Source organism: Corvus hawaiiensis, chromosome Z, assembly GCF_020740725.1.
Source record: "Corvus hawaiiensis isolate bCorHaw1 chromosome Z, bCorHaw1.pri.cur, whole genome shotgun sequence".
In the NCBI taxonomy this organism is placed as follows: Eukaryota; Metazoa; Chordata; class Aves; order Passeriformes; family Corvidae; genus Corvus; species Corvus hawaiiensis.
The window spans coordinates 51,281,334-51,304,106 of record NC_063255.1 but is presented as its reverse complement, the minus strand read 5'-3'; the positions used below and the strand labels follow the sequence as shown (position 1 = coordinate 51,304,106).

General features: G+C 37.6%; 1 protein-coding gene across 1 annotated transcript in view; it reads left to right on the top strand.

Moving 5' to 3' along the window:
- The window catches only part of HSD17B4 (hydroxysteroid 17-beta dehydrogenase 4), a 64,693-nt gene that overhangs the window by 17,012 nt on the left and 24,908 nt on the right, over positions 1-22,773 (top strand). The window contains exons 12-17 of the mRNA XM_048291298.1: positions 5,628-5,728; positions 6,402-6,635; positions 7,091-7,142; positions 8,459-8,530; positions 10,045-10,148; positions 12,899-12,964. Coding sequence (XP_048147255.1) covers positions 5,628-5,728; positions 6,402-6,635; positions 7,091-7,142; positions 8,459-8,530; positions 10,045-10,148; positions 12,899-12,964 — 629 coding nt within the window. The remainder of the gene's footprint in view (positions 1-5,627; positions 5,729-6,401; positions 6,636-7,090; positions 7,143-8,458; positions 8,531-10,044; positions 10,149-12,898; positions 12,965-22,773) is intronic.

The following is a 22,773-nucleotide window of genomic DNA, read 5'->3' as shown; positions in this document are numbered from 1 at the left end:
TATTTAAACGCACAGTAGATGTTTACGCTGTTGGTTCAGAAATCTATTAGAACATTTTGTTAAAAACCTTAGGGGATATGTTTTTAGATGCCTGTACCAAAACCGTAATAGGAGACACTTTGTCCTTTCTGTCACATCTTGGCACACTGGAGAATGTAACCATCCAAAGAGTAGTTCTAGGTCACCTTACTGATCTTTGGTTTACAGATACCCTGTTTCCAAATGCGTGCAAGTTTATACGTGTTTTCTGTTCTGCTATGGAATGGTATTTATAACAACATAATTCCAGCTTTATCACTTCTGATCTGTTCTACAACCTGTCATATGTACTATGTTATTTTTAGGGGTTGCTAGCAAAAAAATGTTGTAGATGGGGATTTCTTTTCAAAGTTGCTTCAGCATTAGATACGGTATTTCACAACTGCCAGTTGATGCTATGAGGAGAAAAAAGCTGAAGAAGATTTTGAACTTCTGAAGTAAAAGTGCTCGCAATACAACATGGCAGGTTTTTACAGTCAGGTAATCGTAAATGTTACATTGGCATGAATCTTCCATGCCATAGCTTCTGTTTTGTTATGAACTTAGCCGAGATAGAGGTTTTTCCTTCCAGTACCGTCATGCCACAGATACTGAATAAAAACTTGTGCATTACTTGTTGTATTGTGTATTTGTGAGAATCAGCATAAGGGTTGAGGACAATTCTTAAGTTAGCTGAATAGAATTTTTAGTTCTATTAGAATTTTTTTCTACTGTCAAATTCTCCACTTTATTGCTTGGAGGTATTTGACTGTGAAATAAATGAAACTAATTAGAATACTTGCATTCAAAATTGAAAGGTACAATAGCTAACATCTGCAAGTTAAAACTTCCTGCAGATTTCCTTAATTTGAGTAATTTGATGTTATGAAGAGCATTTGTGTACTAAGCATTACATGCAGTAGAAAAAAAATCCAAAAAAGCAATTAGATAAAGTATTTGATTATAATGTAGTAGAAAACCCTGTAATTGGAGATGCTAATCTTTAGTAATACTGATAAGAGAGGCTTGACTTTATAACTTCGTATTCTGTACGTAATCAGAAAGACCAAATTAAGTGTGATGCAGAAACTTCTGGATGTGTGGTGCAGGTTGCGGTAGGCCACAGTTGCACCATGCACTATGTGTTGGTGTCTTTTCTCCTTGCCTCCACAGTGTACTACTTGCTCTTGTGTCTTTGTCTGATTCTTCCTCTCATGAAAAGGGAATGAGATTGTGTTGTGGTAGAGGCAGAGGACAGCCATTCCTGTCTTGCAGACTGCATACCGTACACAGCATTCTGTAGTATCTATGGCACAAGTTAGTGTGTTGTTCTCTTACTTAGGGAAGCAAAATTTGTATTGTGTCTGTGACCCACATGAGGCACTCGTCTCAAGTTTCTCTTCAGTTGTGAAGATGTGAGTCAGTTTCAGCTAAATCTAGTATTCTATAGGTCTGTAATTGGCTCTTAGAAATTTATGTGCATTTTTAATTCTCTTAGAAGCTATTTACAGAAAACAACTCATTGTCTGACTTCTGGCACATCTTAAAAGCTTACGTCAGACATAGAGTAAATAAATGTATAATGTATCAAAGGTGTGTGTGTATATGTATGCACACTTTGTGTGTATATGAAGACAGAATTTGCATAAGAGGAGAAGTGTTCCAGCTTCAGTGTCAGCTTTCCTTATATATATTTACAGAAGGTTTAAACACCTGTGCTGTTTTCTCCATTGTTAAGGGATATGGTTCATATGCAATGTCCCCGTATTGGAAAATGAATCTTTTGGAAACAGACAGCCTTTGTTGTGACTATTTTCAACCTTTGTTCTCCAGCTTAATCTTTTCTTTCTGTCTGCTAATGATTTGCTGTATAATAACAGGCCATTCTGAGGTGGTGAACGTTTAAGGTTTTAGAGTTCACTGATAGTATAGCCATTTAAAAAATACCCCTATACCAATAATAAAATAATTGCGTTAATTAAAATGTTTCCTATTGGGTTTGTTTTTGCCCAAATTATACCCGTTGGTATAATTGTATATTTATTTGGTCTTAAAAAGAACCTTACTCAGTATGTGGAGTCATGTATTAAAAAATTACAAAGTGTCATAGTTAAGTCTACTGCTGAAGCATTAATTTCAGACATCCTTGTGTGTTTACTGAAAACTCATGTACCACTCTGTGCTTTCTTCCTCAACCTTGCACTACTCAAAATTAATGTGAAGACATCCTTATCAATGTCCAAACATCATTTATCGGTGACTTTTAATGTTTCATCTTTCTTTTTGAGTAGTCTGATATTGCATTAGTAGCTCATAACAATGTATTTGATCATAACCTTAAGTCCAACTTCTTATGCCAAGCAGCAGAAGTGCAGGGGAGACTGAAACAAATTAATGTGTTGGGACATTACACTTGCATGCTGCTGCCATAGTCCCTGGAAGATGTAAAGAATATGTTAGCACCGGGGTTCTTACCTGCCAAAGTTATGTAACTTAGTAATTCAGGGTGGGGGAAAAGAGAAATTAACATTTTTTCCCCATCTCTTTATTAAAAAAATAAAAGCTGAACTCCCCATCCCCCATCACAGTTTTGCTACCTGTATTTGATGATATCTAATAGCTTGTTCAAGCATTTTCAGGTAACCCAAAGGAGTAGGATCTTAAAAGTAGCTTTGATGTCAAAATATGAAAACCACCTTGAAGCATAAAGAAACATAAGGAATAGCGTACACTTTTTGCTGATACCTCTCCAAAAGTTTGGGCCTGGAACCACAGACATATCTCACACAGTTGATGTCTGTTATAGATATAAAGAATAAACCCAGGAGTACTTAAAAGAATATTCCCTATTTGAAAATCAATAAATGCGTTACTAAATGATTCTGGTATGATCCAGTTCACGTGCTTTTGCTGATTACAAATACAACAGTAGGCCAAGGTCTTAAAAAAAACCAAAACAATTTTATGAGGCCTTCGACAACATACATTTCAAAAGTTAGAAAAGTTGGGAATTACCAACCTATCAGCCTTACCTCTGTGTGTGGGAGGATCATGGAGAACAGGGAGCTGATTTGAGACAGCCAGTAGAGATTCACCAAGGGCAAATCCTGTCTGACCAACCCAATGGCCTTCTGTGATGGAATGACTCCATCAGTGAGTAAGGGAAGGGCTATGAATGTCATTTGTCTGAACTGGTGTAAGGCCTTTGACACAGCCTCCTTAACATGTCTAAATTACAGAGATGCGGATCTGGTGGAGAAGGTGTTTGTTGGATGGTCAATGTCTCAATGTCCACAGGGAGATCAGTAATGAATAGTGTCCCTTAGGGGCCTGTATTGTGAACAGTACCGTGTAAGAGCTTCATCAGTGACATAGGTGAAGGGGATTGAGTGCACCCTCTTCAAACTTGATGAGGGTGCACTGGGCTGAGTGGTGCGGTGACACACCTGAGGGATGGGATGTCATCCAGAGGGACCTGGACAAGCTTGAGGAGTGAGCCCCTGGGAACCTCATGAGCTTCAACAATGCCAAGTACAAGGCATTGCACCTAGGTTAGGGCAAGCCCCAGTATGAAGGATGAAGGCATCAGAAACATCCCTATGGAGAAAGACTTGGAGATCCTGGTGGATGAAAGGTTGGACAAAAGCTGGCAATGTGCACCTGCAGCCCAGGTCATTTGTATCCTGGGGAAGGATACACAGGAAGGGACATAGGCCAGCTGGAGCAAGGCTAGAGGAGGGCCACAAAAATGATCAAAGTCATGGGATTCCTCTCCTAAAAGGAAAGGTGGAGAGAGTTGGGTTTGCTCAGTCTAGAGAAGAGAAGGCTTCAGTGACACCTTTTTGTAGTCTTTCAGTAGTTAACTTTTTGGCAGGGCCTGTTGCAATAGGATGAGATTTAATGGCTTTAAACCAAGAGAGGGTTGTTTTAGATTAACTATAAGGAAGAAGCTTTTTGCAATGAGGATGCGTAAACACTGGAAGAGTTTTCCTAGACAGGTAGTAGATGCCCCATCCTGATGGGTATGATGGGGCTCTGATCTAGTTGAAGATATATCTGATCATTACAAGGGAGGTGGACTAGCTGACCTTTAAGGGTCCCATTCCAACCCACACTATTCTGTGATCTTAGTATTCAGCCAGACACTAGCCAGCTAACCAATTTTATAGTCCAGTCGTGTCATACATTCTGGAAGAAATGACTCCTCGAAGAGGAGATTGTAGTATTCTGCACCATTATTAATGTACGGGTTGCCTTTGTACTGTTGGTCTTAATTATGACATTTTGTCAAAAATGCATGCTTTTAATCTTTGGGTCTCACCATGAAAAGTGATCTTTATATTCCTGCATGTAAATGGTTTGTGATCATGCTAAGTTGAGGAAACATTCAGGTTTGCTTGGAGGTCAAACCTATATTTTCCTGTGAAGATTTTAAAGCAATGTGAAACCTTCCTTTGATTCATGCAGAAAAAGTAGGAACAGTCTGTTACTTCTGCCAGTAGCTTTGTATTGCTTTTCTTTTATTCATTTAATGAATGAACAAAGGGATAAAGAGATTACCTTTTAAAAGGTTCTTATAAATTACAAGTCTCGTTTTGCACATTTTCACATTATGCAAATGTCATAACCTCATGCCATATTGTGACAGAGCTTGTATCCGAAGAGGAAACTTGTCTTTGACAGAAGAGGTGACAACATATGTTTGTTTCCTAGCCGTTCCTTTTCTTCTTAAGATTCAGGCCACAAATAAAATGTTATGATGATTCTGTCAGTGAGATTGGTAAGCAAGAGATAGTTTAGGAAAACAGGGTTCTGCAAGAGGGCATGCAGTTACCTTGTAGGGTGTTTAGAGTAGTGCTGTGTGATAGAGCAACACAGTGTTAATCCAAGCAGCAATGCAAGTCAGTATGGGCACAGGGGTTTTGAAGTGGAGGGCAGTAACTCTGGGTTAAGGTAGTTAAATAATGATTTTGCACTCTTCTGATTTAAACACATTTTTATTTTTCTGTGCAAGATTCTCACCACCTTTAGTTTGATTCTTTTTTATGTTTAATACTGATTTTTGCCATACTAAGCTTCAAGGAACAAGCCGTTCTTGATGGCCTGTGTTTTCCATAGCTGAATGCAGCCATGCATCATCTCATTTATAATTTTGTCATTATTCAGTCTCAGACTTACTTGCTTTTCTATCTATCTGTCTGATCCAGTAAAGAGGGTAACAGTCAGGAGACTTAGACCTGTGACTGGTATTGCAAATAATTTTCATTATAAGAAAATCAGTAGTAATTTTCAGATATTTGTTTCTCAGACAGTTGAAACGTATAGTGCTCATTATCTTCTCCTTAACACATTGATGTAGGTGTCATGGTTGAGTGGTGGGTGCAGAACTGATGGAACCTGTGTGGAAATCACTTACCCTCTACTTTGTGTGGATGCTTGTAAAATGCAGCACTGTGCTCAATTTGCAGATGTATATTTACTGTGTTTAAAACTGAACTGAGAAATACCAGTCTATGTCTCATTTGCTTGTGTGTATGTTGTGTGTCTGTAACTGGAGTGTGTCATGCATGATTATCTAAAAGTGAGTTTTTTTCAATTCCTTTGTCTAGAGTCTATAAGTGTATTGAGTGATGCTCTAAGTCAGATAGAGTCTCAAGGGAATGTGTCTATGAATGCAACAAGATCAGTGGTCTCTTCATCTGTTGACACGGTAAGTACATCTGTATACCAGATGCACTCAAAGCTGGGTGGAAACCTTGAGCAGAGAGACTTGTGTTGCTGGCCAGCTTGTACTCTGGATTGCTGTCTGCAAAAAGAAAGGTGGGGTTTAAACTGAAGCGAGGAGGCAGAATAAAAAAACATCTCCAGAGTCCAGTCTCTGTTTTTCCTATTGATGATTGGAAAATGTACGGCTGAATAGACTGGATAATGCAGAATCTAACTGCATGTAAGTTCTGTTAAGCCTCTTTAATTAAGGTATTGTTCAGAAAAGCAGGAGGGCTTGGGTGTTGCTGGGCAGTGTCGTTTTGCTTTGGCTCCTTCTCTATAGATAATTTTTCCTCGTTTCAGTCTTACTATGGTGTTAAGTATTTCATTTGTGGTTTGTTTTAGAAAAAATCTTAGGCACTGCTGGGAGTGCAGCTGTATGAAGTTACACCATTTATTCTTGAAGTAGATTGCTTGAAGCAAAGTATAATGCCTTGCGTATGGGTTGCTTGTATTGCAATGAATACATTAATATTTTATGGTATACTCTATGCCTACATGTGACTGTAAAGAAAATGCACAAATGTCAAGTTTGTGTGATAGAGAATTATAGAAAGAATGCAAGTTCAATATTAACTATTTTTAATTTTTATTTTATACTGACTTCTAATTTCCAGACAGGCATTGTTGGCCGTGAATTGGCTACCAACGTGTATACATATACTCACTTGGAGCCTATTCTGTATGCACTTGGTGTGGGAATGTCAACTAAGGATCCAGACCACCTAAAATTTCTCTTTGAAGGAAATGAAGAGTTCTGCTGTTTACCCAGCTTTGGAGTCATTCCTGCTCAAACTTCAATGTTTGATGGTGTTCCTTCTCTTCCAGGGCTAAATATTGATCTTGCAAAGGTATGGAAGAGTTAAGTAGCTAATTTTGGTTGTGTGTCATGTAACTGAAAGGTGTCTTCAATTAGTATTTTTGTAATATTGTTAAGTTCCTTTTGTTCTAGAAAAGAAAAGTCCAGTGTTTTGAATTCTTACATCCAAAGAATTAATTTACTTCTCTTGTATAATGTGTCTTCCTATGATGAGATGTATCATGAATTTGATACTCAATTTTAATTTGTGTTCACTACACTTTTTTTTAAACCACAAAAGCTTAAAGCTTTATTTGAAAATATTCTGAATTTCAAATATTCTATATTTGAAAATATACTGGGGATGAAGTTAGGAAAACAGAAGAATAAAACTTGGTTGTTTTTTAAATTTGTTTGCTCTGAACATTTTCTAAAATAGCTGTGTATTGACTTGGGGGAGAAAGCAATCTATTCATTGTTGTTACAGCACTGTCTTTCTTTATATAGATGCTGCATGGTGAGCAGTATCTGGAGCTTTATAAACCATTACCAACCTCAGGTCAGTCTTTCTGTGTTGCTGATATGTTTTTTCACTATGACAACAGTTCCTGTAGCCATATTGTAAATAGAAATAGGGAAGCTTTGTTTCAAACTGTATTACTGCATATAATTTTTATAAGGAGTGTGGGAGAAGAGAGGCAACCTGTTATATTCTTGAAGGAGTTCTGAAACTATGTTTTTGAGATCAAGTGTTGCTTTCCTACAGTATACTTAGTAAAGTATGCTTAATCTTTGATACAGTAGGCAAATACACTACATGTCTATGTACTATTCATCTGATACTAATTACCAGAACTGATAAATATTTCAGTAAGGTGGTATCATAAAACTTCTGGGGTGTTTATCTAATTCTTCAATGTTGATTGTGTCAGTGTGCCTGTAAGAGGATAAGATTTAAATTATGTATGTAAAGAACAAATGGACATCTTAATGAGGCGGCAAAAAACAATTACTTTTGTTCCTGTCAAAATTCTCAAGGTATTAGTTACTACAGTAGCAAATTCTTTTCAGAGATGGCTGAGTTTTCCCAGATTACAGCCCCTGAGAGTTGCTTGTTAGACTCATTCAGGATATGCATATGTCTGGATTTCTTCATTAGTAGTTTTTAAAAATTTTTTGAGAGTGTAGCAGAAAAATAAAATTGCAAGCTATAAATAAATGGCAGAATTTCTTGTTGAAACAAAAAAGAGGTATCTGAAAGTTACACTTACTTCAAAGAAGTCTGATAATTAGTAATGGATTGCCAGGATTTCATAAAGGTTTTTATTTTTACATTCTGTAGGCTGATTTATAAATACATGGTGTCTCTAAAGCAATAACTTCTAGTGACAAACTTCAGAGACCCCTGTGCCTAGGCTCTGAGCTGAGCTTCTCTTCTGTAAGACTGTGGTTGTCTCAGCCCTCTTGAAACCTGTGGACAATTTTTAAATGATTGGAGCTGTCTTTGAAGTTAGCAATGTATTTGAGTCTGAAAAGGGAAGTGTTTAGCTCCAAATACATGAACTATAGCAAAATTCTATTGAAAAAAAACCCCTAAAACTTAAAAAAAATACCTGAAGCAAAACAATACTCAGATCTTCAAACCAAGATTTGCAAAGATTCCCAGACACTGTTGTTACAGTCATGATGATTATGTTTACTATGACTATTACAATGATTATGATGATGTTGATAATAATAATGAAAAAAATAATAACAGCAACAATAATGATAGTAGTAAGAAAGATAGTTAGTAACGAAGCGTAAAGAGTGATCTGTGGGCTTCATTCCTGAAGCAAAACCTTACAGTGTGTCCATGTTCTTTTTTTCTTACAGGACAATTAACTTCAGTTTCAACTGTTGCTGATATTCTTGACAAAGGATCAGGCGCAGTCTTGCTGATAGATGGTAAAACGGTTTATGGCTTTTGAAGGGGGTGCAGTAAAATTTATTAGGCTTCATTTTTTAACTAGCTGTGCCAATAACTGCCAGCCCTTCCACGGGGGCTAAATAAGACTTTTAGCTTATTAAATCTTAGTGAGATGTGGCTCTGTAATTGTTCTTGGGCAGTTAAAATACTGAAATAAGAACACTTTCTTCCTGTGTAGGTAAATAATGCACCATGCAAAATGATCAAAGTGTAATTGTTCTTGGGTAGCGAGCATACTGAAGTAAGAACACTTTCTTCCTGTGTAGGTAGAATAACGCAGTATGCAAACTGATCAAAGTTCTTAATAATGCTAATGCTTCTTCCTGCCTGAAGGCAGCCAGTTTATATTCCGCCACCCCACAGTAAGGGGTGTGTGTCTGCGTGTTTGCATGTGTTTTGTGGGCAGTTTTGCAAAGGTTAATCATATCTTTATGTTGTGTAGATTCATCTGCAAAGTATCGATCTTCAAGACCATGTCCTGCATTCCTTTTTTATGTCTACATTATTCTATTCTAAACAAAACCCATATCTTTCCTCTTGTATCCAAGTTAGAGGATCAGAATGTCTCCAGAAGTTGATAACTTGCAGTTTTCAGAATCTTACTGTCATTAGATGTGATTATGCCAAGGTCCTTTGGGAAAACCAGACAGCAAGAGTAGGCTAACAGGCAGTGAATCTTTAAACACTGTTGACTTTTTATTCCTTCAGTGGTCAAATAAAATGGCAAAAGGTTTTTACTGACTCTTCCTCATAGCTGTGTTGTGGTTTCATACGGGGCTAATATGAAGCCTGTCTATTCCTGCAAAATGCAAAAGTTCTTTTTGTGAGCAGAGTCTCAGTGGTTTTTAAATTTCTTCTGGAACTGGAAATGAACATTATTAACACAAAATGCTGTGAATTCCAGTCTAAAGTGTAAGGGAGTGAAATAGATATGACCTGGAAATAGGAAGCTGAATTTTAATTCAGTGTAAGAAGTATGACTTGTTCAAAAGAAGGAACAGGAACAGGACCTTAAACTCTGGAAACTCTTCTCATACGAGATACTAATACCACTTTTTGTATGAGTTCATAATCTACTTTACACACTGGGTATTCTCAGTAGCTTTTAATGCATCATATTTTATAGTACAGTTCTGTATTTAAATAAATTGTTAATGCAGTCTTGAGATGCTAAAATAAATCTAATTTCAGCACTGTGTTGTCAGATATTTTTAGCACCTTGAATGTTGTCACCATTTTGATAGTTCATTTTTTAATTTTAATGCTTTTATGTAGATAAAGTTCATGATATTATTTGGAACAGATCATTAGTCTTCCCTGCTCAGGAAGTGACTTGCAACAATGCAGTGTGAGTGTGACCATTGCCCTCTCAGTTGTTAAAATGAGTTTTGTCATGTTTCCAGCTGAATTTGTCTCTTGTAACAGCATATGCTAGCTGTATGAAAAAGGAGATTGAACACAATATATGACCTTCCTCTTTTTTGTCTTTCAGTGAATACCTATTGTGGAAAGGAGCTGGTGTGTTATAATCAGTTCTCTTTGTTTTTTGTTGGAGCTGGAGGATTTGGTGGAAAACGAACATCAGAAAAGGCCAAGGTAAATCCACACATGTCCATATTTAAAAAAAACCACCAAACACATAAAGATTTCTGTCAGCAGTGCAAGAAAAATACTTGCTATATGAACTAGGAAGTATAAACCAGCATTTAAGCAGTGTGGCTGTGCAAACTCAGATGGAATTTAAATGCTTTTGTTCTCTGCAGAGCCTGAGTGAAAATGTACTGTTCAAGGCTTGGGAAACCAGTGGTTTCATTTTGAGAGTTAGGGAGAAAAGTGAATTGCTAAACATTAAAGAGATGAGAAACTCCTACATCGAAATACTTGAAATGGTAGAATATCCTAATGGCAAGCAGTGTTAGGGTTGAGCTTGCAGTTTCTAGAAAAGATCTCTAGGTGTAGCTCTTTCTAAATCAGTGTGTTTGCATGAAAGACGTTTGGAAAGCATGAAGAGGGAAAGAGAAATAGCATTATAGTTTGGAGCTGAACTTTTTTGTTTTCAGAGAGTTAGCAAGTAGCAAACAATGTCACATGAACACAGAGTGTCTCTGTCGAAATGCTTGAAGTAGCTATTAGGGTACTTGACATTGTCCCCTTCAATACTGTGTTTGAGGGCAGTGTCAGCAGAGACTGCATGTTGTTATTGTGAACTAGAGCCCTGAGGCACTACAGTAATAATCAGTTGAATAGAGGGTATGTTAAACCCAGTATTTTTGAACATTTTTAATGAAATACCAAGGTTTCATACATCTGAAATACTGTAGGTGATGTTCTTTGGGATTTTTGCATGTAAACTTACAAGTTTTTTTATTTAAATCTATATCAATTATATCAAAGTTTTACCATATGTAACTGTACAAATCAGGTCCTGAAATGCCTGCTGCTTCAAAGAGCCTCTGTTTGGTATAAAAAATTTCACAGGAAATTATTGCAGAGAGTATATAGAGGTCTTTGAAGGAACCCTTAATTCTTCTGTAATCAGATTTTATAAATAGTGCATGTAACAAAAGCCCTTTGAGAGTTAGGGAGAAAAATGAATTGATAAACGGTAAACAGATGAGATATTCCTACATGGAGATATTTGAAATGGTTCAAGGCTAACCTGTAATGGTGCCGTCAGTGAGTCCAGTGTAGTGCTTTTGCACTTTTTAGTTAAACTTTTCACTTTAGGCAACTGCAATTTCTTCACTCTATTTAGTGAAGTATGAGAATGTTACATACATTATTTTACATTTAAAAATATGAAGAATACTGTTTCAGGCAGCTCCTTCCTGTGATAAAAAAAATCCTCCAGGTATAGTCTCATTAAGACAACACAATGATACAGCAATTTCAACAGAGGCATCTGCATGCAAGAGACCAGTTTCAAATGCTGAATTTTCCTGCTTTTTCCTTGCAAACCTTCCCATTAAAAAGAGTTTCATGCCCCTCTGCAAGAAGAAATGCCAAGCTGATGAGACATATGTTATAGTGTGTCTTTTTGGCACTTTACACTTCTATTGTATTTGAAAATTGTATTGCAAGTCAAGAGGAACAAATTTCCAAGGTGAGGTCTATGATGAGCAACATGGTGTTTAAGTCATGTGTCTCTTCTTGAGTTGAGAGTTTCTTGACCTGCAGGTATAGGGCTTTCATTGATTATTCATACATTGTCTAGTTTTAATGGCTCATTAGGTCAAGTTGAGTTTCTTTAAACCGGCTGGAACTAGATTGGCAAGCCATGCTTGTTTTGAAAGCATGTTTAGGTAATGTTCTTGTTATCAAGTGGCTTGTGTATGTCCACTGTGATTCTCTGAAGTGACAAGAGGAGTGCTGTTATCCAGTCTTCCACCCTGGAAGTGGTCTTGCTCTGCTGTTAATATACATGGAAGAGCCTTTTTTTTTTTTTTTTTATTAGACATGAAACTACACAGCACTTGGTTTCTTTTGATTTCTCATTTCTTTGGTAAAGACCTTACGCAAATTCAGATAAGTAAAATTACTACAGGTGAGAATCAGCTTGCTTCCTTTAATTTTGGAGCTTATGCCTGTTTCTTTCTGGGCTTTTTTGTTTGTTTTGAAAACTCAAGTAGAGGAGGAAAAAAGATTTCAGCTACGTTAATAGCTTGAGTTGGTTATTATGGTTTCCTTTATGTTTGTCATGATCTAGGATGTTCTCTGTCAGTCTGTTGGTAAAATTTATATCTTCAAAACTGAACTATGAAGCTGTAGATTGCACAAGGAACAGCTTTTTTGCGGTAATGTGGGGTTTAATATGCAGTATGTAATTGCAAAAAAAGTAGTAAAAGAAAAGTGCGTAAAACAAAAAGAAGCTGGAACCTCTTAAAGGGGAAAAGTAATGCAACATAGTCCGTGGGTGAGGTAGTAAATAATTTTGTTCTTAACCGTGCCTTTAAAAGTAGTATTTTAAAAGCTTCATTTTTCTTTCTGTGTTCGAAAGCATTTTAATTTTCTGTGAGACAACTGTTTTTTCTAAGTGAATAATTCTTGCTTGAGTTGTTTTGGATAATTTGGAAGAAATGTTTTCAAACTTATCAGGTGTATCATGTAACTGTAGGCAGGATCTGATGCCTCAGGATCACTATCTTTGTAAGGCTAACCTTGATAAGAGACCTTTTCTGGATGAAATACCTTCTTCTATTTTCCCATAAATGTAGAAAGGATAGGAGGAACTTTAACAAATTGCTAAATATTGTTTCTTTTTATACATAACTGGTATAATATGGCATTAGGTATGGATAAAAGATTTATGCTGTGAAATATTAATAATACTGTTACTTTTGCTTTAGTTAACTGCAAATCCACCCAAGAGACCTCCTGATGCTGTAATTTCTGATGTCACAACACCTGATCAGGTAAAGCTTTGTATGCTTTAGGTATGGAAATCTTTGTTTTGGTTGGAGAAAGGAGTGTTAAATGATGTTAATTAATAGTTCAGGTTTTCTGGTATACCTGAGGTATTTATATTCTTTTTTAGTTATGTTTTTGTGTGTATAGATGTGTGTGTATGTATTTATAAAGCTAAAATTTTTTCTAGCTTATGACTGTGTTCAGTGTACTGTGTAAAACACTCTTTTCTTAAGACTGACAAAATTTTATAATAGTTTATCACAAATTTTGCATAGAAGGAGAAGATCAGTGTTTGTATTCTGTTTTATTTTTGAAAAAAAGGTTCAGGCTTCCTGAAATTTGTGCAAAAAAGAAAACAAACCCAAAAAACTTATTTTGACTCACAGTTTTGAAAAAGTTAAATTTGTGTAGTAGGAGGAGTCAAGGGAAACTTGGAATACTGACAGACACCTGTCCAGGTGTATTTCTATTTGTCCACATTCCCACTGGTTCACAGGCATCTGCTTTCCGCCAGGCAGAAACCTATGCAAAGAAATATGACCTCTCTCAAGGTAAACATGCAGGTGTCAGACAAACAAGAAAGGAAAGTGTGGAGCTACCAACATTGGGACACTGAGTGGTGTTTCCAAAAGCAACTTAGTCATACCAGGTGGCTCTTCCTGATTATATATGGAGTAATTAAGTCTCATCCAGCTTGTTCCTGTGCTTGGAGTCCAAGTTAGCCCTACTTCAGCTGGGAAAGAGAGCCAAGATTAGCATTTCTGATTCTGTCACTGATGTGTTAGCTGCATCCTAAAATTCACAGCATTGGTCTAGGAGGTACAGGTGTCTAATTCTCAATAGGCTTCATTGAAAATTGCCAGGGTGAGCAAGGAGCAGGAATGGTGAGGGAGTTCTTTTTTCCTGGGAGGTGGCTAAATGTAGTGGAAGGTTGCTCTACAGCAGCTGACCTTTTTTTAGATGAGCTACAGCATCTCTAAAGGTCCAGTATTTACAACTTTTTATTTTGAATGTTAGAAAGATTCTTCACTGTATGATTATATTGGAATTGATTTCAGGTCCATCAATTTTTACAAGATATTTGTGATTGCCTTGTTCATATGGTAATTTTAGTTTCTGAGCCTTAAACCCTTATGTCCAGAATTATTGTTGTGCGTAAAATGCTGAAAATTCATGAGATAAAATATAGTAATGACACTGTAACACGGAACTTGGGAAACTTTGCTACTGCAAAATTGATTCTTGGAAATAAAAGTAGCAGAGAGTAGCCACTTCATCTGTTTTTTTTTTTTTTTTAAGATCTTCTCTGACAGGTAGATATATAAAGAGATTTATTCTCCAGTTAGAGGAGACAGAGCCAGTGGACTTTGATAATCACAAGAAAGCTTATGTACCAAATTATTCAGTAGCATCTGTGTTTCAGTGATGATGACAGGACGGGTATACAGGAGGGGGGAATGTGTAGCACTCGGGAACTTTATGGGCAGATACAGACTTTCGTGTGAACGACAGCTTGGGAAAATGCTTTACATTTACCAAGACTTTACATTTGTGTGTCTCTGGAATGACACATAACTGCCCAAAATCTTCTTTAAAAAAATGGAAGCTGGCACACAAATTGCTTCAAAGTTTCTGAATGTCTTAGTGTTTACATGAAAAGTGTGTTGGCAGAAATGACTGTTGGCATTCAACTGTTGATACAGAGTATAAGAGACTGGAAGAGTCAGTTTGCAAATAGCATTTGACTTAACTTAAACGGTACAAATGTCCAGTGATAATAGTGACATTCAGTTTTTTTCTCATACCATGAATACGTGGCTAAACTGCTCTTCATAATTAGCATTTTCCCCCTTAACTTTTCATATCATGATCATGTAGTAAACCATCTGATAAATAGACTTCCATGCATATTTTAGAAATATTTACACACCTGTTTTTCACTGGAGATAATGACTGGTTACTTTGAAAGTTTATTCATTCCTAACTACTGCAGTGCTTTTTTTCCAAGAGGAAGGTCAGACCAGATGAAGCGCTGCTTAGTGAAGAGGATACTGGGAACGGAGTGCTAAATAACTGGTTTTGCCCATCACTGTTGTGTTCAGTGGAAGAGAGGGTACAGCCACCTACAGTTCCTAGAAAAATCTTTGTGCTATGTGACCATTGAGAGAACAAAATAATCCTTTTGGTTAGTGGCATCATAGCAGGAGGTATGATATATGTTTATCCCTCTTAGATCTGCACCCATTTCTGGGAAGTTCTTTAAACTCCAGCCAGTGCTTAGGAATGAGTTGCAGTACTATGATGTAAGCTGCTTAAAGGTGAAAGTGATTAAGAAAAATTTAGAAGTATCTGATCTTCTAAAAGCCTTTAAGGCTTAAAATTTGATCTTGCTGAAGAAGGACATAAAATATTTCTTCTGTATTCATGAGTTTTTCTGCAAAGAGCTAGATGACAATTTTTCCATCTTGCCCTGTAGAGATGTGCATGTGTGGTGACATTTTTGTGTCTTGTTCTCTTTCTATAACCTGAGCTTTGCTTTACTAGACACACTGCCATAAATCTTTTGAATAAAATAGACCTTCTGACAGAAGATCAAGACGTCTAGAGGTTGTTTGACTATTAGCCATTAGCAAGGAATGAATCATTCAATTTCAACCCTATAGGGAATGTTTAATGTAGATACAGAGCTTTCGTCCTGACGGTTTTCAAACTGGGGGCTTAAATTAATCAATCAAACTGATTTTGCTGAATGGTTACTAAAGCAATGAAAAATAACTGGCAGGGAATGACCTGTGTCTCTGGAGAATTTTGTCTACATATAGCTTTCAATCTCTTCCTAAATGTAGTGATTTCTTGGGAACTCATTTTCTGATGACACACAAGGTAAGCTGCAGTGGTTATTAAAATGGATAATACCTTAAGTAATGCAAGTCACTTTTGAGGAAGAAAACAAATAAGGTCTCTTGAATTTGTTGTGGACTTTTCTGTGGTTTGTTAGAGGGTTTTTGTGTTTGTTTGCTCATGGAAAAACTCACAGCATTCTGATATTCTACATGTTTCCTTCCAAAAAATTGTTCTCTTTTTTCAAATGTCAGAAATAATATTCAGACTGTAGTGACAACGAATAAACAGCATAACAGTAGCGCATAGAATGAAATTTTTCGCAAAGTCATTTCAGTTTTACTGTTCTCTGTTTTCTCTCACCTTTTTCTGAAAGCTACTTATTTTGTTTGCTATATGGCAAAACTAAAGCTGTAGTATGTGGAATTTGCAGGACTTCCAAGTTTTTGTTAATGTCAGCTCATCTCAATAGAACATCTAGTAATTTTACAAAATATTTGCCGGTAGAAAAATTCTCTTTGCTTGCAACCGTATCATATATTTCACTGAAGCATTCTCCCGCATTGAATTCTGACTCTGTGTGCTTGTTACTTATATCGATACAGAGGAATAGACATGACAAAAAAGTAAAGAGGACCATTTAAGCAGGCTTTGAAAAACATGGTGTCTCAGCCTGTAATGCTTTTGAACCAGCTGTGTACATGCAACTGTGACCCCTTTAAGACTCTGCAATGCAGCGTCATGTGAGCTATCATGTGGGGATTTCTGCCACAGCAACTTTTCTATGCAATTTGGGTATCTCAAGCACACAGTACTTCTGTTCTGAGTCTTCCAGCATCAGGCAGTTTGGCCATTCTTTCTTTCAAGAATTTTTAAATTATTCTTTAGAGCTGATGAAACTGAGCCTAATACTAGTCTGTTGAAGGACCTTATTTATATCCAATCATTTTTAATTTGGAAAACCATGTGTAGCGGGTTGGGTTTGTAACCGGGTGGAAACACCAATTTAGTGTAGTGGTTTGGTCCAAAATACTCATTACTGTTTATCTTCTGTGAGATAAGATTTAGGAGAAACACAAAGCAGGCACCAAACTTGAAAGAATATAAAGAAGTTTGTTAACAGACCTAAAAGAAGAAAAAAAATTGTACCACCTTCAGAACTCTCCTCCTCCCCCCGCCTTCCTCCCTTCTCCCACTGACAATGTGAAAAGACAACCCTTAAGACGTTCAGTCTGTTTACCACTGCCATAATAACCGTTCAGTCCATTTAGAAAGAGAAGTCTCTTCTTGCTCGTGCTATGAACACGTTACCACAACGAGACAGCCGCCCACTTCCAAATATTGTTCAGTCCATTTAGGAAGAGGAGTCTCTCTGCTCGCATGTGAGTCCCTTCCCCCGACTTGCAGCTTTTCCCACAACTGCTTTCGAGGGTCCACTCTTGAAGGTTTTTGGGGTACAATTTTAAGGTTGAGCCGTTCAGAAACAAAAGTTCTCTTCACCCATCTCTGGGAGCATTTCATCTCTAAGAACAGAGGCCCTTCTCCTTCCCTGGGAGCAAAGGGTCCTCCTCATCTTTACGACTATCTCTGGGAGCATCTTTAGGAACTGAGGTTTTCTCCTTTCCCATTTGAAGCAAAAGGTCTGGTCCATCTCTCCCTGTCCAAACTTCTCATGAAATTACAGCTGCGTCAGCATCTGCCTATCTCAGCACAGGTGCTTTTGCTCACGAGTTGAACACTCCACCCCCCATATCTTCATGGAATTACAACGGGATACTCTGATATATCATAGCTTCACAACAGAATTTCAGCTTTAAGCATCTCCTCTCTCTTCCCTCAGGTTTTCAGCTCTTCACAGCACTGAAAGGGTTAATCTCACCTCGGCCTTGCAGTGGAGGGGGGGGGGAAGCCAAGCTGCTCCGGCTGCACAGAGCAGGGCTGGGGGGGGGGGGGGGGGGGGGGTGGGGGGTGTTCCACGGCTGGAACAGGTCCATCGGCTCCAGGATGGCCGTGGCCCGGCCCGGCCTGGCCCAAGCAGGGCCTGGGCTGGGCCCGCTGGCCCCCACAGCCACCTGTGCCAGCGCCGGAAACAAGAGAGAGCTGTGGGGGGCGGTTTGTTTATTCTTAAGTGTGGATCACAGAGGTGGTCACAACTTTAAGTGGCTTAAAGAATTGTCCATATTCCAACTGGCCAGCTGATAGGTTCTGTCAGGTCATAGAGGAAGCTGTAAGAAGAACATCACTTCCGAGACTTAGCTTGCTAACCTATGACACCATGACAGTGTTTTAAGCGTTACAGATATCTAAAAAGATAAAAATTCCAAGTAAAGGTTGCAGTTTTTGTAGTCTCAATCTGCTTTGTGTGCAATGTTTAATACAGTTTTTAAAGCAGTGCAATACAGTTTTCAGTGATGCAGGCATGGAATGGTGTGCTTGTTTCCCTCTTCTTCAGGAACTCGTTCCACATGCAAGGAGAGAGCTGTAGGCATGAGCTGAGACAGTGTAGGAACAGTTTTCCTCTGTTATTTGTTGCAAGAAGTTACGTTCTGAGAAGGAGTTATGAGAGGAAAATGATCTCATGGTTAGAGACTGGTTGAAAATGCAGTTGTTTGACAATGGATTTTCTGTACTTTGGTTGTGGGCAGCTGTCACCCAGATATCCCAAAACACTCACACATGGGTGCTCCTGAATCAGTGACTGGTAGGACAGGATTAGATGATAAAATGTGGAAGATGAAATTTGTGAGTAGGACTAGTGGGAGGATGTCTGAGCATCGCAGGCTGAAATGAAATCCACAGGGGCTGTGTTCTGAGCTTGTACACTGTACATCAAAAGTGTGAGGTGCTTTAGAAAACAAGGCATTCAAATGTTGTGTTGGAGAGCTGGAATTTGTTTCTGCTGCTTACAATTACAACTTTTTTTCCTTGTAGTTTCTAATCTATAAAGCAGGGATGTTTATAAATGTTTGAGGCATTGTAATTGTACAAAGAATGTTTAAAATGGTATATAGCATCGGATGGTGATTTTTCTGGATGTGATACAGTGAGCAGCATAGAAAAGAGACACGTATATATATATATATATATACATTATCTATATTATTGAATATGATTCTTTATTTATTCAGAGATTTTGAGAAAGATTCAGTAAATAATACCTAGACTAATAAAAAAAACCTATGTAAAGCCTTCTGTTCCAGGTATAAATCTAGCATTGATTGACAGGATGTGAAAAATTGCTGGTTTTTAGTGGTTTGGGGTTTTTTTTCAAACATAGAGTTATCTTTCATTTTCTCTGAAAGAGGAGAAAATAAATGGCCCCTGTCCTGTTTGAAGTAGTGTTATCAGGATCCTGTGAATAAGACTACAAGAGTCACCTTCCCCTTCTGAGTCGTTCTCAGTCCTGCAGTCCTGCTCATACTGCAGCTACCTGAGTTTAGGTTTTCACTGTGTCAAACTCAGTTAAAATTACAGTTCTTAATGTAACTGGAAAGAACTGTGAAGACAATTATGCAGAAATCTAGCTTGTTGTAAAAGGGTGGACTTTACAATAAAAACTTATTAAAAAGAATTCTTGGAATGAAAGAGAGGCGTGGGAAGCATTTAATGAATGCTTAAGGCATTATTAAGCTAAAATCTTCTGTGAAATGTTTTCTGTCTGTTTCCAGCAGGTCCATTATTATGAGGCTTTGCTTTATGTCTGAGGATAGTGTGATAAGACCCTTACAAGCTTCTGTGTGGTTGGAATGTGAATCCTTACCTGTGGAAAGCCATCTTTTGTTCTACAGTCTTCATATGTGTTTTAATCCTAAGCGTATGTAAATATATGTGGTTTTAGAGAACATAGGGAATGATGAGGTGTTGGGGTCCCTCCCCCTGCCATGTAGCCCTGGCAGAGGGGTCCTGAGGGCACAGACACGGGGTTTCCTGTCCCTGCTCAGCCTCGTTCCCATTGGTTGGTTTGTGTTCCCTGCGCGGGCAGAAGGACCCTTGGTCCCGTGACTGGAACAGTTCCTGGGCAGAGCTCCGGCCATGCGGCTGGAGAAATAAACATCTCTGAAACAGCTATCAAGAATCTGTCTGTCCATATATATTTCCTTTCCACGGGACTCCTGGTTTGATATATGCGTGTTGCAGGATCCCCACTGCAACAATGAGGGAAGAAGCAGGAAGACCCAACAGATTGACACCAGGCTCAAAGCCAGCTATTAGTGGCAGAATTTTGGCTTTTTTGATCATGGGTCAGTTTGCACAACAGCAGGCTTGCTGTCAACACATGGGGTACACCTGTCTCAAAGGGGTAAAAGTGCTTTTGCACAGGAGTTAACAGGGCTCATTAAACGAGTTTTAAACTAGATTTGAAGGGGGAACAGGGTAAAACTAGTGTGACTAGAGATAAGCACGAAGGCAACATGTCAGTATTTGAGGGAAGGTGTGCTGGTGAGGTCCTTTAGTCTGCTGTCTCAGTGGAGATGGAATCTGTGTGTCAGCAGAGACAGAAGAGTTACTGATATGTTAGAAAACATGGAAACACTTGAGAGCATAATGTAGAAATTAGGTTTTCTCCCCCACAAAAAGGTGGTGGGATTAGTAGCCCAGCTGAAGTGCATCTACACCAATGCACGGGACATGGGCAACAAACGGTAGAAACTGGAAGACGTTGTGCAACAGGGAGTGGTATGACATAGTTGCCATCAAAATATGGTTGTAGAACAAATTCTGATTTCTATCCTGTTCTGTCCAGACTGTAGTACAGCATTGCCTGAAAGTGTGTAAATTTAAGTGAACTTCAGGCAATAGCACAAAAGAGCCTCTTCCTGAGACATTCAGGTGATTTTTTATCTATTTGTAGCATAAATAATTTGTTTTGTGATAGAGCAAATGATGTTATGCAGGTTCACAAATACGGAAAGAATGACAGAAAGAAAAGTACTAAATAACAAAGGATGATACAAGCTAAACAAAGGGATGTGAAACCTTTGCTAGGATTTGATAACCTTTTCCTCGTTTGTTTAGAAGTTCCAGTGTACAAAGATGGTACTTTCAGAACCATTGTGTAGTCAGTAATGGTAATTACTTTGAAAGTTTGTTACATGTTATAATACTAATGTCAAGGTTTATATAACCCCCAGTCCTCTGTGTTTATTCCTGTTGGGAAGATCAGGATATAATTTTTTTAATCATGGAAATTTTGACAAATAGTTGAGGGCTTGGACTATGGTAGAATTTTGTGTGCTAAGGTGATAAAAGAAGAGAAGGTACTAGTCTGGTAGTCAATTTGTTTAAACAAGATGGTCTTCCTTACCAACTTTATTACCTCCCCTTATCGATGCGTATCTTAGTAAAGGCTATAAAAATTGTTATTCCATTTGAAGTTCCCCAAAATGAAGTGATTTGTCCTTTTTAATTAAGAGAGGCATTGCTAAGGGAAAGGCTTTTTGTATATTTGCTCTGCTACTGAAAAATTACTAATGTTTTGTGAAGTCTCTGTCAGAATATGTAAGTTGATACTAAATTTGAGAAATGCTTGATATGGACAAACAGAAAGTACATAAATAGTGTGGGGTGGGGAGGTTTTATGTGCAGTGAATTACTTAAGTACTGTGCTAAATTTGAGCCCTTGAAGCATCAACACTTCCAGTTTAACTGGAAATTTTCACTGTTCTTAATGTGAATGAGAGCTCACTGGCACATGCAGAGGCGATTGCTGCTGTTTTTTCTTCACGAGTTGGCTTGACTACTTTTTAAGCTGTATAGTATAAATAAAGTATAAATACATATGTGTCCATGTCCATACATGTATTCATATATACACACATATACTTGGTAAGATAAGCTCTTGGGTAGAGCTATTTTTCTACCCAGTTAGAAGGGAAAATACATGGATAGTTGGCTTCCTTTTTCATTAGCTTTACCACTGACCTTTATTACAATCTGCAGGAAGACTAAAAAACTGGCACAGACAGGTTTGATATCACCTTTTCTTTTGTAGTCTGGCAGAACTCCTAAATTGTTAGGAAATGAGACTTGACAGTTTGTGCTATTGACTGGAGAACAATTTAACCATATTATGACTGACTTCAATCTAATGCTCCACATAAATGAATTCTTGTAATCCTCCAAGGATGCATCTTTGGTTGGTTGGTTGGGTTTTTCCTTCCCACCCCACCCCCCTTCCCCCGAATGCTATCACTTGTGAAATGTCCTTATTGGAGGAAAATAGAAAGTAGAGCTAATAAGGCTTTAAAACAGTTAGTTATGTTTTCATGTTGACTGTAGTTTATATAATGAAGATTTGCCAAAGATCATGGTAAAAGAAATTTCTTGGCAGACCTGATTTGGCTGCACTGGATCTGAAAAAATCTACTGTAACTGTTTTATTCAGTACTGCCTGTGTGTTTTTTGATTGTGACCAGTGCCACTGTAGTTATTGAAAATATAGACAGACAAGTATCATTTCCCAGATTCATATTTAACTTCTAGTTAAATACATTGACCACATTTAATTCTCTGAACACAGTTGTTTTCTGTTACATTTGTTTTGTTAGCAAAGCTTGTGAACAAATTTGTTAGCAAATACTTGTTAACAAATATTTTTTACTACAGTAATTTTGAAAAGCATTTGGTAAAGGTATTGTCTCCCAAGTAGTGTTTATTATAACTCTAAATAAATGGCTAGTTCTTACTACAGCTTTAGTAAGCAACAGCTGCATAGCTAGATTTAAGTTGGGTTTTGGGCTTAACACAGAAATTTGTCTTCTTTTTATGATATATAAATTGAATTTTCCAGTACTGCAACTAAATGTTATTTAGCTAGAACTAAAATTTATTACAACAGCTCTTTTGTGAAAATAGCTTCCTGACAGTTTTTGTAAAAACCCAAATTAATTGAAGAATGAAAGAAAGACCCTAGGATTTTAATTTAGCTAGGAAATTCTTTAATAATTTAATATCTGCCATTTTTTTCTAATTC